The sequence below is a fragment of the Botryllus schlosseri genome, chromosome 3 (genome assembly GCF_051294905.1).
Source record: "Botryllus schlosseri isolate E-star chromosome 3, Bs_hap1, whole genome shotgun sequence".
Lineage (NCBI taxonomy): Eukaryota > Metazoa > Chordata > Ascidiacea > Stolidobranchia > Styelidae > Botryllus > Botryllus schlosseri.
Genome location: NC_137238.1, coordinates 18609909 through 18631352, shown reverse-complemented (window position 1 = coordinate 18631352; position 21444 = coordinate 18609909). Strand labels below are relative to the sequence as shown.

Sequence of the window (21444 nt, the reverse complement as noted above, 5' to 3'; positions counted from 1 at the left end):
GTTTTCTCGCTGCCGATCGTTCTGGCACACTTCCTGGAGTCGGATGTTCCATGGCATGTTACATGGCCTTCCTGCGTCGTGGCGCGGTAATGACCAACGCCGATATGCCCACTTCTATTAATCTTGCGTATTTTATCTTGGTGGAAGAGTACCCAATAATTAAGGCACGTGGAAACTTGAAATCGCGCCTAGCGCGAAAAATTTTTCAAAAAGTTGCAAAACATTTCGTAAAATACTCTATAATTTATGCTAATTAACTAAATAATTTTGGCCCTCTTTCGAGCTCGCTCCCCCAATTAGGGGGCTTGGGGTGCGGCAGTTACGGTCCTGTCAATACTATATCTATAGGTACTGCTCGTTCAAGTGGAAAGTTAGGGCACATTGCATTGAAACAACAGTGACGTAATCTTAGCAGTCTACTCACAACTTTCCTGCAATCCTAATTGAAAAGTCCGGACTCCAAGCCAAGCAAGAGTATTTTATAAATATCTATATATTTTGTTCATAAATCGATATCTCAATATTTTTCTGAGGGCCGCAAAAAGGCTAGCTGGGGGCCGCGGTTGGAAATCACTGACTCCGAGGCACACAGATGAAAGTGTGAGCGGCCCCTCCCGATGATTCGACAATTACATTAGTCGTGCTGAAACATCGTGCCGAAAATAACTCCCTTTCATACTCTCCAACACAGCCTGTGGCATCTACGCTATACTGTCATCGACCACCAGTTGAAGATGGTGTTGAGTTTTCAAGTGGGCAAATGTTTTGGCGCATTCAAAATAGGGAGAGTTTTAGAGAATCAAATTGGGGGATGTATACTGTATAGCATGTGCATCAATCTTGTCGCTTACAAATATTCAATAGTGATATGATGCCATCGTTTTGCTAATACGCGAGCTAGGGAAAAATAACTGCCATTCAGGACTTCAGTATACCAACAACACTACGGTAATAAATATAAATTCGACGAATGCAGTAGGATAGACCCCACCTACTACCTGAAAAGCTGACGTGAGTATGCTACCACGATAGCGCTACGCGCACCACATATTTCGAACCATGCAATGATACACAGTATAACATAACCCCCTGTGACTTGAACATTGTTACGAATGACGCACCATCTTGATTTTGAATGAGAAGGATATCGGCCAAGGCATTGGCTGCCAAAAACTCAACATAGGCAAGGACGGTAATGGTTCATTTTTCGTCTCTTAACTTAGGGTTACCATATTTTAACATCGGAAAAAGAGGACGTTTTTAAAAGTCTGAAAAGCTACATTACCGGGGCATAAAATAAGGGATTTTAAAACTTTTTCGAGTAATAATATTGTGCAGACTAAAAAAGGGCATTTCACCGTTTCTTCCTATAATACATGAGTTGACTAAAAAAAGGTGATTTTTCGGTTCTCTTTCCCGAAATACCCGTCGGGCCTTATTTTACGTTTTTTCTAACAGCCTACTCTGCCGTTCAGTACGACCGAGTTCAATTTTGGCAAGTATTTGTACACTTTTTCTACGAAAAGGGGACAAGTTCCGAAAAAAGGACATTCGGGCATCTACCGATGACGCTTTGGATTTCATAAAAATATTGAATATATCGTCTTATAAGATAACATACAATACCTCGCCTAAACTACGTGGCAGACATAAGCGAATTTTATATTTCCAAATCTAAACAATATTCCTGATGCAATCGAAGACGAAACAAATTCCTTATGACATGAGGCCTTTACATGCATGGTTTGATGTCATATCCAAACCTTCGTTCAGTCCCAGTGTATTGGCTGAAAAACATTCAAAAATGCCGCAGAGACCCTCGGAACATTGAGTTGCTGACGTGATGTCGCTGAAACGATGTTGTTCCTTTCATAGTGTTTCGCTGATTATAATTTTGTGAGGTTTTCTTATCCACTGCCAGACTCACCGTATTCGCTGTCGATTATCTTTTCCCTATCGTTCCTGAGTTGACAGGTCGCATGCCTAATGATTACTGCGCGTGGAGTGCATTCTCGATCAACCACTCAACAAATATTGCACGAAACAGAAAACGTTAACCCCTAACGCAATCTACTTCATATACAATCTGCTCTCTGCTTCTGTTATGAATCCGTAATGACGTGCACATAGAATCTATATTATATATTTAGTTATATTAACAGTCTCACAATCGACTCACAAGCATATCGATATAATATTAAATGATAGGCACACACATACAAATAACCTGCAAAGTGCATGGTGTCAAACAGATTCCGAATATGGTGCGAAGAAAAATCATTATAAATGTTCATTTGTAGGTATATTCAACGTACAAAACTCCATATCAAAAGAATAGTAACACTCGTATCCGGTGCCCCTGAGAATAGATAAGATCATTATTAGCAGAATCGCGCACTTCGATTTCAATGTCACGATGTCGTCAATATTGCAACGTTACTCAGGGCAATAGCTGCACCATCAGACAGTCCTTTGAAATCTAATGTTTGGATTTATGCAGGGGTCTCAAGCACGCTGCCCGCGGCAGGGTTTTGCAACACAGCGCGACAATACGTTTTAATGGGATTTCAAACGCCGACATAACGTTATTATTTCATCAAGTCTTGAACTTGTACTTGTTTATTTAATATCTTTACATATGTTCACATTCACCTCGCAGTTTTTATGGGCTGTTTTACCCGTTTACGAGAGAATCATCTCGCCATTGGACACTGCAGCATGCAGCATATTATGCACTCAACGTAGGCTACGGGGCCCTGTGTATTTATGGCATTTTAGATGTAACATCGTTATGCGGCATCAACCACTGTCATGTAGTATGTAGTGGCTATGTTCTTTCATTTCGCTGCAGTAAGTTACCTAAGTCGTCATTGAAGCAGTCACGTTTACAGTCGCTAGGCTAATTATTATTTGTTCTAACGCAACTCGAACGGTAGTTATTTGCGCTTGGGCAATGAAATGATCAGTACTACTGATTCAGTAACCTGCCACAGTAGTATTCGTCAGGAGTAGGTCTAAAACCAAAATATGGAGTACATTGTTTAAAATGCACGCTATCAGTTTAATATTTATTAGATTAAAACATAGTCTACCTCTGTATAGCTGTATGTCAAACATGTCGATTGAAGTAGCCGGAAAATGATATGCATACGTGCAGCCTTTATCATAAAAGAATCCATTTACGCATGACATCTATGTATCATATTTTTCTCAAATCGTGCTGATGCTCTTTTAACTACAACAACAATTGTAGTCAAATTATTTCTTCTCGCGCACTGCGCGATTCAGCGCAGCAGCATAGGCGACTTCGGTATATTTTCATCAAGTTTGCGGAGCGTCAAGATATATGGTCGGCTCCCTGTCAATCAGATTTCGTGGCTGGACATGAACATATTAATCATGGAAGAGCACTATTATAATGCGTATTTTAGGCTAGAAAATTTGCTTGAAACTCTGCACTAGACAGTTACAGCTGGATAGAAGCATGGACATCTAGATATCCCTGGATAGAAGCCACAAAGCACTTGTAATCAACATTTTGTTGAGCACGCGAGATGATCATTTTCCTCGTCTGATTCAATAATTCTACTATACAGCGTCGTTGCCGCCAATATAACGTGAGATAGGTAAAGGATATAATATTCATCATATAAAATACCAATATGTTCGATTGTCAATATAAGGAGTAGCGCAGGGAGAATCATGCTACAGCGCCGAATGGGGTTAACGGTGTCTAATATGCTTAATTATCGCGTAATAATCGTTGAGTTATATTTTTCATTTGCGCAAGTTACACGCAATGTGCAATGCGATAAGACATAATGCGATGTAATGATCGGATAGGAGGATGTCAACAACACGCAGTTGCGATCCTTTTTAATCTAACATCCACCTCAGCCAAGAGTGCCCGATGTCACAGTTCTTTTCGATGTTGATCTTTTTTTTAAGCCGCGACTCTTTCTACTATAGTTCTTTCCATTCCTTTTGAGTGATTTCTTCCGTCGGGTCTTTCTCTGGGCTTTTTTTTTATCGCGGTAAGAAAGGCGACGGCGAGGGAAGAGGAGCCCAGATAAACCCCCGACGGGAATCCAACCAAGTCCACCACATTGGCAGCCGCTTATCATCACCATTACGCTATGTCCCCCGCTATGCTTGTGTAAATTGTATGGCGTTGTACGCCGAAAGTGGTTGAATATTCGGCTATTTGGCTACAATGATATTGTTTGACTGCTAGATAGTTGTGAGGAATTTCGCCTGTTGGTCAAGGCAATGCGTGTCAAAACTCAAAATATAGGTCCATTGATTCTGTGTTAACGCTGTACCATTCTCAGGGTTAAAATTTACGGACGCATATTTTAATCTCATGAAAATCCGGCTTTTCGCGGCCAAGTACACGGACCCATGCTATCGCACTGACTAAACAATCTGATATGCACTGCTAGCATAAGCAAAATCATGTGATCATACGACTGAATTCATCGCAAAAGCATCCAGAAATCGTAATTGATAATGTCGTCTGAAATACGACACTAGATGGTCAAGGCAAATTCATCGTTACGAACTGTGTTAAAATAAGAAATTACCTTCCAAATCCCCCGGCTTTGCGGATTCCTGTCACGGTAATGCTGGATTCACAACCAACGGCCTTACATCGCAGTCCTGGATTAAATATGATATCATTCACGTCAGCACGCAACACGTCTTCGCTGAATACTTCGATAGCAGGTGAATTCTATTACGATGGTGCTGGTTTTGCACATCTACTCAAGTGACCAAGGTCGAAAATTAAGATTCAAATTTCACAGGCCGTTTATTGGTAATTTACAAATCATGGTTGTCATATCGAATGATTTGACTATAGTGAACTTGAACATATTGCACTAGTGAATATTTTCGTTCCGTTCTAGTATCCATTGTCTAGTGTTCACTGGAGACATTATAATGCCTCTTGGATTCTTCTAATTTTGAAAGAAAAACTTTACGACTGATTTCAGGGACATCTTAAGCCTTTGGTAATTACATGACTACTCCAGTCGATCGATGCTATATAGCATAGCGTGCAATTGGTGTGAGATTACATAAAATTTGTTCAGAACCAATCAAACTACTACAGACCACAGCCTACAATACATGTATAAATCACGGTTATTACCGGAATGCACTCCTCCGAATTCGCTTCGCAGACAGTAACGAAGCTTTCGAGATAAATGGTCCCTTCCATTTCGTCTTCCGGGGCACCATCAGTGAGGAGAAAGGATGGAAACCAGAATTTCACTTCGTTAGATTGGCCGATCTCAAGTATCTCCAACCCAGTGGCTCTGTCTGGACAACTAGGAATATATAAGAATGAGTCATCTACGATATTGTCTCTCAATCATGTTACAGCCACAGTGAGTGAAGTGTTCACTGTGCACCTTAGTATACTGAACTGTAGCGTGCAACATTTCGCCACGAACTATAATTTCCTAATCCAGCTTACCCATTGCACTTGTGCACCCTGCAAAACATATACGGGACGCATGTTCCCAAGCCACTTACTACTCGGTATTTCATTACCTTTGAAAAGTTGAGTTTAATTAACTTTACTTATATTCAAACAAATGCCGAAAGAGACAATCTTACATACAAGAGCAAGCATAGTCAAATACCTGTATCAACTACCAATTTATTGCATACATTGGCCATGATAAAACCCTGAAACAAATTTGAGGAGAAGCATGCTATCAGTATTACAGATACTGTGTTAATTTGATTTCGGTAAAGCTACACACATAGGCCTATACTATGCAAAAATCTCCAAATGATTTTCTTGTTTTAGTGTTATGACGAGAACCTAAGACGCAGTAATAAAATGATCAGTAGTGTGAGGCAAGTGAAATAAGTCTTCTGAAGTTATTTATTAACAACCTTTGGCCATACAGAGGAACATTAGTAGACGACTCGACAATGCTTAAGTGCAGTAGTTCTCAACCGGGATTGAAACCCCGCCGTGTAATCCATTTCCCCCGTGATATACATCGCAATAGTATTCCAGAATCACTTCAAGAGGAGCTCGTAGATAAAAATGACTGGAAGTGATATGTTCTGTAATAATGGTGTCGCCGGGAGCTTTATGCGTCAATATTACATTCGCCACCACCTATTTGTGTCGAAATGGATTATTATCGGCATCCGTCAGACGATAAGCAGCAATGTTTTTTGTTAAATACAGAACAACAACACTATCAAATCGATATTCAAGACACAACCGTATGGGTACATGACGGTTTAAAATGGGCCCACGAAGATAAAAAGGTTGAGAACCACTGCTTTAGTGCCTAGAAGTTGTCGCCTTACATCTACGTGGAATCATTATAGTAATAGTATCTAGTGGTGTTATTCTTCAGTGTGCCCACTGATAACAAAGTCATGTGTTCTAAAGCTTTCATGCAGGTGCGATGAAGCGTCAAAGCTCAGTTTAAATATATATTAACGTGCCCGAAGCAACATGAAAACTAGAATTAGAATTCAGCATATAGGGAATGAATGCATTGTGTGACGTATACAAGGTAGGTCTTACCCGTCCCTAATCAGCGTTGCTGACAAAGCAGTAGATCGGTTACTAGACGAATATGCTGTGAAGGCTTCAATGGACAACACAAGATCATCAATACCTGTTGCTTCCAGTGACACATATACGGGATCCGGTACCTTAAGTTTCAAAATACAATATCAATTATTTTCCAAGAGCTGCGCGATCGTCATCGAGATAGCCTGGAAAGATGAGTTCATACCAAGCGGAATCGGAATGTGCACCTTTTGCGTGTGAGATAACTAGTTTATTTCAAATTCCAAAATCTGTTATTTAATAGAGCATACAACTCGATTCGCATCTTACACTCATTTCGCATCGTCCTAAAAGCTTTGCTGATATCTGCTTGCTTTAGAGAGGGATACATGGGTCAAGCTGTAAAACCCATGACTTGACACTGGCTTAACTGTGATATGAGTTCGCTATTTGCTTAATCTCGATTTTTATTATCTTGATAATAGATAATCACAGCCTATCTGATTATAGTTACGCGGAAAGCTTTGAAGTTGTGTTTACTCCGAGGGATCAGCACGAATATATGAGGCGAATAGAGATGTGCGGATTTATTAAATTCAAAATATCCAACTTCTGTAATCCTTTAAATCCAAGCCCATATCCAATATTATCAAAAATATCATATCAAAATCCACACTGGATTCAGTTTCGCATAAGTCTGTGAATCGAAATCCGATCAGAATCTTTGAATGATTTGTTTCAAGTCCAAATGTGTGCATGCTCAAAGCTTATCAGCCTACATGGCTCGATGGATTGAATCTACATTGAATTACTAAACTTTCGACAATTTAACATGAGAGTCACATCCTAATCAATATTACGTGATATCAGAAGGAATCTGGAAATCAAACTTTGTGAATACAGTGTTGTCTTCAGAGAGCTGATTATGAAATAAAATAACTGATCGTGAGTAAGAATAACATCTTTTCTTAGCACTTGACACATACCCGCAAGGATGTATATGGTGTCATCGGCACGCTGAAGTCACTGTCGCTCCACAGGTGCATGCTGATGTCGTATTCTCCGGAAGAATTAATTCCGACAGAGACAATACTGAATATAGAGTATTAGAATAACATTTCACTGAAACAGTACTGCATTGCATGATTTTCGTATAAACGATTTCATACTGATGCCAGAGTTGCGAATTGTATTACTAAACCATGAAAGGCCTGGTGGCAATATATTTCCGACCAATAACAACTTTTCAAGAACAGATAGCTAGGGAATTGTTGGTTTAAAAAAGAAGAGAGAAGCAGGCTACTTCGTTGCTGACCGAGGTTGGCGTTGCATTATGTGAAGCTATCCTTTTACCTTATGTGTGGGTGTGCAGGTGACGGCAAGCTTCCGACCGAACCACTTTCGTACACGCAAACGAAATCGACTTCAATTGGACGATCGCGCACTATGTGACCAATTCTTTGATATTGCGAGCCCCGCATCGTGTGCTCGTACGTTATATGAGTTCCGTTGTCCTGCAAAATAAGGTGTGGAAAGTTGAGATGAAACGAAATGATCTCCAACAACCAATGCAGCACATGCTAGCAAACAGGGCACACTCACATTGACGATAGGATTGCATCGCTTCATGTCGCCTCGCAGAACGAAGCTGTATTTAGAACCCTCTTCGGTATTGATTAATTTTCCGGTGCAATGACGTGCACGATCCATTATTGGGCGGCGTTTAGGGGGATTCGGCCCCTTTCCGAGTAATCGCAGCTTCTCCAAATCGAAACCAATAGCATTGGCCCCACATCTGTCGATTCTGAACGTGACAAAATTCCAATAAATACAGTCACCGTTCCAGAACGTCTAGTCGGCGATGATCAGTAACGGACTACTTCTACTTTTGCAGGAGTATTCAAGTAGATTTTGCGAACGAGCTAGGGTTAGTTCGGATATCAATAATATTCACTATCCGGATAACGGATATATCCGGATATTTGGAATTTATCTAACCGGTTAACCGGATAATAACTGCTAAGTGAGACAATCGATTTCATGAGGTACCTATACCTACACGCGCAGGCGCAGTACGAGCGAATACGAGAAAAACCACGCCAATTTAATGTTCACTGCTTCTGCAACGCCCTTCTTATAAAGCACAATGCATCAATTGTGGCATCCTGTAGCCGAGACAGGAATTTTGTAACAAAGAGTCCACGTGTATTGAATGCTCTTTCAGCTTCCACAGAAGTGGGCTGAATAGTAAGCAGCGCTTCGTATATAGTCTTAAGGTTGGCAGGTGGTTTCCTGGAAACTTCGACGACTTTACATTCCTTTTGACCATTCTTATGTTTAGATTTGGAGTACTAGAAGGACGACTAGCTGATACTGGAATTGATGCCGAAATGATACCTCGCTCTAATTCACGTGATCAGGCACACAACCAGCCTAAAATTTAGGGGGGTTTGAAATAAAATGATGGGGTTTCGACTTTTTTTCGAATTAATTAATAGCGGAAATCAATTACGCTTGCACTCACGCACATGTTTGCGAATATTAGATGTCATTCAGTTTCGCGGTGTCACTCTCAGAATACACTTAAAGGGGCACTGCGCTCTAAAAATGATGTGGTCTCAAATTGAAGGTAAAATCGAACAAAAATTTTTGGCCGCAGCCATTTCCTTCAGAACGCCACCTTAATGGAGCTGCAATTTATTGAAATTTCTACAAGACCAGCTGCCGCGGCTGGTTAACCCGTTACATGGCAAGATGTCTTCATCTTCGCACTTGTTCGACGCGATAAGGCAGTCACGCAGATAACGAAACTTAGACACAATTCCTTCATAACATCGGCTGACAACTATCTAAAATTCGTTCTCTGCGTGACTGCCTAATCGCGTCGAGCAAGTGCGACGGTGAAGGTATCGTGCCATGTAACGGGTTAAGCAGCGGCGGCAGCTGGTCTTGTAGAAATTTCAATTAATTGCAGCTCCATTACGGTGGCGCTCTGAAGGAAATGGCCGCGGCCAAAAATTTGTGTTCGTTTTTACCTTCAATTTGAGACCACATCATTTTTAGAGCGCAGTGCCCCTTTAACAGCATATCATCACCAAGCCATCGGGAGATATGAGCCAACGCATGCTAGGTCCGAGACGCTAATTGGCAACACGCTTCTCGCTAATCGGCCGCGCACAACACTGAATACGACTTATTGAAGCTTACTAAAAAGTGTAAAACGCATTAGCAACGATTCTTTTTTATCCGGTTAACCGGCAGAATTATATCCGGATATCAGATAGTATAAATACCTGCGGTTAACCGGTTAACCGTTATCCGGATAATCCAACCCTAGTGCGAGCACTACCTAATCCAGGAGTAATGCTGTAACACTAATTCCACTATACCACGCGATGGTTTTTGGCAAAACTAATTACATACAAATTTAGTCGCCTGCAATCACGTGTTTGGAATTAAAACAGTATGAATTTTCTATTGTGATTTGTTTGCATCATTTTTAGAAGAGAAATTGTCATAAGTCCTGCGTGAAACTTTCCCTTGTATCAGCGTAACTGGAAATAGGTTCGAACTCTGTGCCTATTCGTAGTGACCTTGGTCATTTGACATTAGACGTGAAGATACATATTGCATTAGCAAAATAGCCTCTTCCTTTAACTACGAAAAGTAACCGACCCATCGACCTAATGCACTTATTTCAAACTAATTACTTGAGCAGTCTTCAGACTGTTCATATTCTACTTCCGCTTGAAATAGTTTTGGCCCAATGTATACGACCCTATATATAAGCCATTCGGGTGTGTTTGGCTCGTTTACACCAAGTGGACTGGGTGTGTGAAATTGCTACTGGAAAAATGCCACTGACTTGATTTGCACCACACGCTTTAATAGTGATCGGTGGAGTCATTATGTTATATCCGCTATTATATCAACACGTATGAAAGAGCATATGGAAGGTATTGATGTTTAGTTATGAAACTATATAAGCTACAGTATTACGTCAATTGAATGAAATCCGCCCCGCATGTTATTTCCGGAGCAAGTATACTTTCGAGATTTTCGTGTACGTTTTCACCGAATTTGCGGTCCACGCACGTACACTTGCCGTCAAGGCATTCCGCATTGGGTCCGCAAAAAGTGCCATCCTCGCATGGAGAACCTAGAGAAATCAGATTTGGTTATGTAAAATCGCAGTGATATGTTAATCATCATGAACTTACTAGTTCTGTAATGCAGAAATGGTTTGTATTAAAGTAGGCTACTTCTACTGGTTTTGGGTGACGATTTCGGATTATTTCAACATCTCCTTAACAGTTGTTGCGGAAATTCGATTACGTTTTACACTTGGGCTTTAGTAAGGTACCCCGTTTATTTGTGAATCTCATACCAATCGGGCGAATTAGCCCATGTATCATGGTAACTGAATATATTTTCAAAATGCGACCTATTTGTAATGTCATCAGCCATTTTCCGTTGCCGCTGAGGTGCATCTTGGAATTTCGACATCAACCATCCTCGGATTTACAATACAAAGTATGTGACACCTCGAACAAATTTACTTCATATATAGACTTGTATACTATTCTGGCCGTCCGGTTTTTACCTCTGTTTGTAGTACGTATTGTATATATGCGAATGCGCTACTTCAAATCTGAATTGAGTGGAAGTTAACGGCATTACTTCTACTCAAGTAGCAATGCTTACTGCTTTGACCACCTTTGGTAATGCAGTTAGATGTAGAATTTTCTATAGGGATTGCTTACACCAGTATAGTCAGATAGAGTAGTGGTATATAAAGCACAGCTCCGGCTCCAATGGATTGCGGGTACAAGTCCGGCCGAGGTCGAGGTCGACTCCACTTACCTACCTAAGTGTTAGAGGTTTATCTAGGCTCCTCATCGCCATATCATCCGCGTAAGCGTTGTCAAAAAAGCCTAGAAGTGGGCCATGCTACAATTCGGCAACTACGGAATCAAAATTAAGAAAAACGGCATAGTGTAAATGGCCATTGTAGTCGTCAAACAACAACAACAACTGCTTACCTCTAAGCGGACAACAGAACCTGACTTTGTAATCGCGACACCTCTCGTCATCTTGATTCTTGGTTTTGCATACCAACCCTAATGTCTTCGACACTGCAACATCCTGTCCCGCCGCATGCCATGGTTTGCCGTTTAGAAGTCGGCCCTGAGCCGCAGATGGCCTCTTGCATATTTTCTTCGGATGCTCCTTTCTAAATTATGGCCACCGGTCATCATAATTGCGTAATCGATGGGCAGATATTGTGAAAATAAGATTCTAATGTGAGTGTTTATCTCGCGTACCGAATGAAGTCCACCAATAATTTTGATTGCACACTACATATTTACTATTAGCTTATTCTAAAAGTGTCATTTGGCTCACCTTTTTTTTCAGAGGAGGTCAGTATCGAAGCACATCAACATTTTTGTGTTACTCAAGTAGTTTCTAGGTACTTGCAATACTTACTCAAGTGTTCTTGTTTATGCTACTTCCACATACACAGTTTTTAGGCACCTGTCTTATGACCAGTCTAAAATTACAATACCCCACTTCAGTTGTCTTGAGAACTTTCATTTTCTACTAACACTTGAATTAGCTTCGGAAATATCTGCTTCTACTTGGAATTGAAGATAAATTTGTAGCTTTATTTCTGCTTCTACTTGTGTAGCAGCGCTGGTAACTGGTAATTAGTCATTATGTAATTTTTACTTACAACCGTGTACCTTAAATCGCTCAATAGTTCGAAGTCACCTTTGCCGCCAGGATTATCGCGATCAAACCACATTGTCCATTTCGAATCTCCCTTACAGGTAGGTTCTAAAATAAATATATAGTACATTACATATTGTACAGGGAAGGGAACCTGGATACAACATTGTAAAAGCTAATATCCAGATATGTATGATCGTAAGCGTTAGATCTCCCCTTCAATGTTAAAGGGGCACTGCGTTCTGAATATGATATGGTCCCAAAATGAAGTTGAAGGTCTGAAAACATTTTGGCAACAGCCATTTTCCTCGGCTAGTCACCGCATTCAGACTGCAGCTCAGTGATTTTCGTGGCATGCACCGTTGCAAATCATATATCTATTTGGTGTCGAGGTCATTCGTCATGGCTTCCTGACCCTATGTGAAATTCCTGTCGCGTTTTTCACTGTTGTATTTTCTCGACGTGATCATGGATGCACAACTAGCTTTAGGTTAGCAAAGGCCCAGTCACACAAGTTTAGATCTGATGTCCGTTATAACTCTCATGAAATTATTTATATTCATACAAATGTAATACCGTAGTGTCCTACAATGGTGTGGACACAAGCAACCCGTCAAAATCAGTGTCGAGTTTTTCATTGAAAGGGAGCTACGTATTGTGACGCAAAAATGCCGCCTGGAATAATATAACGCAGCTCAGGAGCAAGTGCTCAGTGAGAGTGAGAGTGTGAATGCGCAATCGCTTGCGCAACAATGACCAATACGCTTGCGGTTTGCGCTACTTCTCACCTTCTTTCAGACGGCATGGTTGCGTCACAATACCAAACTCCGTTACAATGCAAAATTTGAGGCTGATTTTGGGGAGCTCCAGGACCACGAGCAGAATAAGATGTATATTGTCGCAATCAGTGCCGCTGTAGCTTTCAATTGATACTAATTTTATCAATGTTCGCGTTCGGCAAGCCGGTCAAAAAAAAATACCGTGAAATTGCCTTTGGCCTAATGGAAAGCGTGATGTGAACCAATCGCAGTGAGCTGTGAGAGATGCTTGTGTCCACACTATTGTAGGACACTATGGTAATACGGTATAATTATGCGATATCCGAGATATACCTCTGACCGAAACCATCTTCCGTTGAACGCACCTATACGTGTCGTAACTCAGCCGTCGTGCTTGTAAGACACACTTCCTTCATAATATCGGCTGACAACCATCTATTCTAAATTTGTTTTTCCAGCGTTTATCGCATCCAAAAGTGCAACATTAGAGACAAGTGCATCAGAAATGTACCTGAATGATACTTTTCGTGAAAATCGTATACCTGTATTTGAAGACGATGGTTTTCCGAGGAGAACGATTGCTGTTGAAATGCTTTTCACGCCCTGAACTTTCATTCGTGACCGCATCATATTTTGAAGGCAGAGCCCCTTTAACTAGGGTCACGGTTTATCATATTTTGGAATCGGAAAGGAAGACACTTCTACCAAATTGTAAAAGTCAGTTTACGAATTTTGTAATATTTAATGGAATTCTTGTTGTGTTGACTAAAGAAAGGTCATCACTTTCATTCGACTCCCGAATGACCCGATCGAACGTCCGCATCACCTATTTACGTCATTTATGACTATTTTCAGTTGACTCTGTCCATTATCAGCTGTAAAGGAGGACGAATTGTCCAAAAGGAGGACTTTTAGGTGTCCTCGGAGGACATTTCCAATTTCCTTAAAAGGAGGACAAATCCTTCTAAAGGAGGACATATGTTAACCCTAGATATATCGAGAAATATGGTAACCCTACTTCAAAAACCTCAATACTTGCTCCATACCTTTGATCGGACAGCAAAACCGAACTTTGTAGTCGAGACATCTCCCCTCTTCCTGATCTCTGTTTTTGCATCTCAACCCCAACTTCTTGGAAACATCCACATTCTGACGTGCAGCTTGCCACGGAAGGCCGTTAAGAAGTTGACCTTGCACTGCGGAGGGCATTTTACATATTTTGTCTTTATTCTCTTTTCTGTAGAATATAAGGTCACCGGAAATCAAACATATATTACACTGGTCAACACATATTTTTAGGCAGACAAAGTAAGAGTGGTTTTGGGGGTTCTGAAGGGCACTGATTTCGAATAAGACCTTAGTTTTTTCAAATTGGCTCTTGTTGTGGAGATAGCCCATGGGGGTATTATCATGTACGTAAATAAACTCCAGTCATGTACATAAGTACTTACCTAGATAGCCTACTAAAATAACGTGGCATTAATTCAATCAGTTTCACGTCAACCACCTATTGTGAATTTGAAATAATCAGTTGGAATATAATATTATTGATACATTTTGAATCAAAATTGTTTTTTTTTTAGTAAGATTTTCGCCTGTAAGCTATTTAGTGCAGTTTCTCGAAAGGTTCCGGCAATGGTCTGGCATATTATGTTCAATTGTTCATCTCATCTGCTCTGATATCTCTCTTTTGTTGTTCTGATGTCTTGGTAGAGCCTCTCCCCTTGATAATCAACAAGATGATCGGAAAATATACCAAGATTTCTGAACAGGAAGTGAACTTTTGTTCTCATGTTTGTGCTCAAGTGTTCGATACGCAGATACGAATTTTCGGCCCAACTGTTTGTGGTTGGGTGCATTATGATCATCTAAAAAGTTTTATTTACTGCATCTTAGGGGAAATTACAGGCAGTGAACTCCTTCATAATGTAAAACTGGAATCTTTCATCGGTATTCGAATATATCAGATACCAGATTTAAGCTTCTCGTTTGATATGGTTACTAGGTATATCCACTTTGTTGACTCAGCGGAAAATTATCCATTTACCAGTCAAAAAAGGAGACACATATGAGTATTGTAGTTAAGCCTTCCAAGGACAAATGTTATAGTTTTATTATCCTCTTTAATCTAGGTGGAATGACCAAATGATACAGGAGAATATGAATTTCCGTTGTGCAAAAGTACGATTTTCATGCTTGACAAACTGCTTTTTGACAAACAAATATTTCGCATCATGCCATGTTAATATTGATAGAATGACTGAGAATGACATGAGGGCTCTTATAGCCAATTAGTTATTTATGGGCACTATAAAATTAGAAAAAAGTACGATTTTCTTCCTACCAAGTGAAATATTTAAGGGTAAATACAGTAATTTTGGACTTTTTAGGGGTGTAAATATCTTCTGACAAAAGAGCCAATCTGACAAAACTAATGTGATATTCGTAATCAGCAACCTCGAAAACCCCAGAAACGGCTCTCAGATGTTCTGCCTAAAAAAAATTCATTTTGTTGACCAGTGTCATTGATGTATATACAATTGATGTTGTCCAGCATTGTTGACTCTGTTATATCGAGCCACTCACATGTGCCTTTCTTTCCTCCCACATTTCACCCAATTGCATTTTTGTTATTGCTATTTTGGATTTGGACTGTTGCTGACAAATACAGATTCTTTTACCCTCTCTATTGTGCTAAAGAAGTTCTTTCGCTTGTTTAACCAATATGTTACAGTGGTGCATACAAGGAGTGAAATTCGCCAAGATTTCTAGCAGGCCTATGAATGTAAATTTGAATTGAAGTTATACTACACGCGCCTAACAATATACGAAACTTGAAGTATATGTTTTTTTCATTTATCTCACTATACATATCCCTGATTTTTCTACGGTTCATGAGCCTTTATCGATGATATAATATATAGTTTGTATATGGTTGCGGGTAATGATGTTAAAGGAGTAAATACCTACATAAATCGTCTAAATACTAGACCAGTGACCTTTATACTCAAGTGGTCTGCTTCCAGTTGGGATGTTACAAATGGAGACAGTACACTGGGCGTGGATGTAGCCTAGTTTCATAGTTTACTGATCGTGACCACGTGCCATATCGACAATCTGACATCCGTAACACAGTATATCGAAATAAATGTTGATTCTATTATCGTTTGGTTTTCCTGTTTCCACCGTGATGCAGCATGTGATAGGAAGTTGTAGTTTTCGAAGTTTGTTTAAATAGGTATAGGCCTAAATATGGATAGAAAATATTTTTAGTATGCAAATAAGTACACGGAGAACCTTGGAATTGCTAAAGTCGGCATATCAAACAGGAACGCGAATCGAATGGTCGCACCACACATACCAGATCTGTAGCAACATTCTTTCAAGGTTAAGTCTCAGTTAAATACACTCTAGAGAGTTTGGTGCCTGCCTTCGTCATTTAAACTTAGAAAAAAGTGGCCATGATTTGATCAGCTGCTCATTCAATCTGTGTCACCGTAGGCCTACATTACATTAATTACATGTACATTGGGTGACCAGTAAATTCGGCATTTGATGAAGTCGGCATTTCGCAAATCCAAACCCTAACCCTACCTCACATCCTGACCCGAACCATTCTGCAACCTCGAATCCATAACTTTAACCTAACCCTAACTTATAACCCTAAACTCGAACCTGAATACATTAATATCCTACTAAGCACCGATTGTCGAATTCACCAGATGATGTCGTCCATCACAATCAACGCTCATATTTAGCAAAACATCTTTTTTCGAATTTCTTTAAAAAAATATTGATGTATTGCCTTGATAATAATATTATTAATAGGTAATACACTTCTAACGCATATTTCACAAGGTTCCGAATTCAACATGTCACATTAATCGCTGGCGACCATTCATTTTAGAATTTTCCCTACCTATAGCCTATTACGTTATGTGTTCTTTTTTCGGGAAACTTACCTTAAATCACTCAATAGTTCGAAGTCCCCTTTGCCACCAGAATTATCTCTATCAAACCACCGAGTCCATTCGAAACCTCTTCTACAGAATGGCTCTAAAGAAATATGTTTAATACAGCTATTTCGTAGTACATGGAAGGAAGATTGCATTTGAAATGATAAAATCTGATAACAAAACGAGGTGGTTACATACATTGACCTCATTCAATATTAACCGTCGAAAACCTTGTCTCATACCTTTAATCGGACAACAAAATCTGACTTTGTAGTCGTGACACATTTCGTCTTCCTGATCCTCGTTTTTGCATCTCAGCCCTACCGTATCGGAAACCTCTACGTCCTGACCTGCCGCATGCCATGGCCGACCGTCAAGAAGTTGACCTTGCACTGCGGAAGGATCTTTACATATTTTATCCTTATGCTCCTTTCTGAAATATGTGGGGATGGTCACCGGCCATTGATGTATGCATATTTCGCATGGGAGGTTTTGCCCCATCACTAACCACATTGCACGTACAGTCGTACAAACACGGAATGAACGTCACCAAAAATATGAACAGGGCTATAATGAGTGGAAATTTGATTTCACTGTACTACGTTCCCCTTTTGTTTGTTAATTTCGAATCAGACTCGAGTCAACTTTTTCGTATGACTTGACATGACTCGGCGCATCACAAATGCGGATTGACTCGTGACTCGGAGCAAAATTTACAAGTCAGTTTAAGTAAACGGTGTCGATTAAATCACTGTATCTTGATATGTTTGGATTGCTTGCGATACGCCGGTGGCACTTGTGAAAGCAACCAGTCATTCACTAATCGTACGTTTCACTGATCCTCTTGTTCCATCACAAATAAATTGACCGCAAACCAAACGATCACAGCTTATGTTGTCGTAGTAGTAGTTGAACAATCTAATGGCAACGTATCTCTTTTTTAAGCCCGCATTAGACGTAGCGTTGTCGGCGTACCAGTTTTCTTTGTTTTATCAAGTCTGGAAACGCCAGCGATTTTAATTGGTAATGTCAATTAATTTAGCACCAACGCCAGCGCCGATATAAGATCCAGAGCAAAGAGAGAAGCGCTTTTCCACGTCCATATAGAATCCCATTACGCACAAAATATATGTTCATTTGGTATATACATCCTTATGCACTTGTGCAGTAATGATTGATCTGCTGAAATAAGACCTGTGCATTCCATGTAGGCCTATCACACGGTCTTATTGAACCAATAAGTCACAATGATGTGGATTTTTTTATATCTAGTGCAGTGCTTCCCAACCTTTTTCAGTTCGCGACCCACTTTTCATCTAAATTTCATTGCGCGACCCACCAGATTCCCTTTCGCGACTATCCTTTAACCACTGCTCGTGGGCGCCAGTTTTCGTGTTTTCGGTGCGCTACAGTTGTCTGGTCGCGCCTAGCGTGAATATTTTCGCGATTATTCATATAGTAGTATATGAAATTGCCAATACCATTGACTGATGGCATTCAGTCGATGGCATAGCGATTACATATGATTCTATAAATATTTGGCGACAACAATACTTGATTGGAGGCAGCCATTAAGGTCAATGGGCAATTCGGCATGTATATACCGAAGGTTTCGATCCTTTTCGATAGAGGTTTTCTCACTGTCGATATCTTTGACAGGACATTTCATGTAGCCGCATGTTGGTCTAAACTTCATATGAATTGGTATGTCGTGGCACGGCAATGGCCGACACCGAAAGGCCTATTCCTATAAATTATGCGTATTGTTTTATTAGGGAGGTGGTTACCCGTATTAAAAACAAGACATCGGACGATGTCAAATCGCGGACGGCGCGAAGAATACTTGAATGAAGTTACAAAAAACAAATACTCCATAAGGTACGTTGATTCATGAGGTAGCTTTGAACCTACTTCGCGCTCGATGCACCAATTAGGGGGTCGGGGTGCGGCAGTTAGGTCCTGCATGTAACAGATGATTACAGACGTGGAAGGCTTTTATAGGCTCCTCGCTATCCGATCTGCCTAAGCGGTGTTTTTAAAAAAAGTCTGTAAGTGGACCGTGCTCCAAATCGACAGATGCTGAATCATAATAAAGAACATCAGCCAGATGTAAAAAACTATTGTAGTAGAATTACACCATGAATACCGAACACGGTGTGCGTTTCTGCATAGATAACATACTGACCCATCCCGCCACGATATCCTCGGCAATAGAATTTGTTTTGTTGTCCGGAAGAGAGATTTAATGGAATAATGCATATATAACTAATTGACCTGGTGCACAAGGCCATTGCTGACGAGCACCAAAATTCCATACCAACAACAACAACCATGAATACCACAAATAACAACAAACGTGAAAGTGCGCATCCAATCAGCAATCCGTCAATTACGTCGAACACAACGAGGTTCTGAGTAGCTAGCATGGCGGCAATTGTTTGCTAATTATAACAACAAATTGCGCTGAATTGTTGCATTTGTGATAAATATTCGCAAGGACTTTGGAGCAGGGGTTTCCAACCTGTGGTACGCGAAGTTCTTCCAGGTGGTACGCAAGTAAATTCTGTTTTTTTTCGACCGAAGGGAGTAATTAGTTCAGGTGGGGTTGATTTTGAGGTTTTGAAGCCGTCGTCGTCGTGGTAAGGTCGTCGTCGTGCGTAGGGGCAATGCTACCAATGACGGCCTACGAGGAAAAGATCTAGTCGTAAAGCACTGGGATTCTTACTTAACCAAATTCCGTGTAATATATTTGACCACAAGAGTTCCAAATGGATCCACTACAGAAATCATATACCACGCCTTAAAATGGGCAGTTTATTTTCTGTTTCGCTGCCGTCGGCAGCTCAACACGGTGGAAGCGTTTTTTGACCGCCTTCGATGCGCGTAACCTATGTAGGCGGTACGCGAAAACTACATACTACCTCGAAATGATACGTGGATGGGAAAAGGTCAGGAACCATGCACTGCTTTGGAGGAAACAATGAATTTCAATCACACGCATACAGTATTGTGACACAACAATTCCATCTGGGAACAGAAAGCGTATTCGTCATCGTTGCCGAACCGATTGAGCATTCACAGTATTACTCTCGTGCGTAATTGCTCCTGAGCTGCTCAGTGCTCAGACGGCATAGTTGCGTCACACTACCAAACTCCGTTACAATCTAACATTCGAGGCTGATTTTGTGGGGTTCCAGGACGAGCCGCAGAATAAAATTCATATTGTCGCAATCAATACCGCGGTAGCTTTCGATTGATACCCGTTTTATCAAATTTAATGCTCGGCAAGCCGGTCAAAAATTACTATCTAATTGCCTTCAGCCAAATGGAAAGTGTGACGTAGCCCAATTTCACTGAACCGTGAGATTTGCTGGTGTCCACACCACAAATGATACTTTGGTTATAAGCCTAAGCTCAGACTCGACAGACTGCGGCATGACGTAATGCCATCCACGCTTTTCTTGAAATAGCTGGGGTTCGGTGATGGTAAGTAGATGTCTAGGACAATGCCAAAGAAGCAAACAAAATTACTATTAGGTAGCAGATAGCCGAGAAACATTAGCAGATTTTCAATTTCTTTATACCTATTGCGTATTATACATTTTGATACAGATTGTTCAGTACCACGTCTCTGACTGTCAGTATTCATTGCTGCTATTTGGCACAATAAAATCTGTCGACCCTGGCTCTCGGAGATGTCAATCAAATCCTTCCGAGCCGCTCGGGCAATAGTGTCCTAAATGGTGTGGACACAGCGAGACTGAACGATTCACTGCAATTGTGTTACGTCATACTTTTCATTTGACCAAAGGCAATTTTACAACTATTTTTGACCGGCTTGCCAAGTGCTAAAATTGATGAAGTGGGCATCAATGGAAAGCTGCTGCTTTGCTGATTACGAAAATATGAATTTTATTCTTCTCATAGCCCTGGAACCCCAAAAATCAGCCACAAATTTTGAATAGTGATCGCAACGATTCTGTCTGGCAATACGAGATTCCAGCTGAGTATAAGGAGCCAGACTGCGACGTTGCGTCAATAAGCCACATCGGTCACAACGAAAATTCGAGGCTGATGTTCTGATGATAAATTTTCTCATGCCCCTGAAAAAACGTCATGGCCCCCGAGGGGTCTACGGCCAAAAGGTTGGTAAACCTCGCTCTAAATAGAAAATCTGAAATATCTCAATGTACATGAATTGCCCTCTTTTCAATCGTAACCAGTACGGAATTGCAGATTGTATCTCATTACAATAAATGTGTAGTGCCGCCTACTGCAATATGAAATCGTTTGAAAACATACCTTAAATCGCTCAATTCCTCATAATCTCCTTTGTCATCTGGATTATCTTCATCAAACCACATGGTCCATTCGGAATCTCCGCTACAGGAAGGCTCTGAAGCAAATATACACAATATAAACTAATGACGCA

The 21444-nt window shown here is 40.6% G+C and overlaps 1 protein-coding gene and 1 long non-coding RNA gene across 3 annotated transcripts in view; one reads left to right on the top strand and one right to left on the bottom strand.

Moving 5' to 3' along the window:
* The window catches only part of LOC145435009 (uncharacterized), a 210186-nt gene that overhangs the window by 173276 nt on the left and 15466 nt on the right, over positions 1-21444 (top strand). The window lies entirely within an intron of this gene.
* Positions 2119-21444, bottom strand: part of LOC145434977 (uncharacterized) — a 50985-nt gene continuing 31659 nt past the window's right edge. The window contains exons 11-24 of one of the 2 annotated variants that reach the window (XM_080312207.1): positions 21315-21408; positions 17255-17445; positions 17019-17112; positions 14103-14293; positions 12292-12385; positions 11590-11780; positions 10547-10706; positions 8150-8351; positions 7901-8061; positions 7534-7639; positions 6560-6690; positions 5153-5330; positions 4584-4659; positions 2119-2359 (exon numbers count right to left, since the gene is read on the bottom strand). In XM_080312207.1, coding sequence (XP_080168333.1) covers positions 4615-4659; positions 5153-5330; positions 6560-6690; positions 7534-7639; positions 7901-8061; positions 8150-8351; positions 10547-10706; positions 11590-11780; positions 12292-12385; positions 14103-14293; positions 17019-17112; positions 17255-17445; positions 21315-21408 — 1838 coding nt within the window. In that variant the 3' untranslated portion in view covers positions 2119-2359; positions 4584-4614. The remainder of the gene's footprint in view (positions 2360-4583; positions 4660-5152; positions 5331-6559; positions 6691-7533; positions 7640-7900; positions 8062-8149; positions 8352-10546; positions 10707-11589; positions 11781-12291; positions 12386-14102; positions 14294-17018; positions 17113-17254; positions 17446-21314; positions 21409-21444) is intronic. The other variant, XM_080312208.1, reaches the window with a different exon arrangement.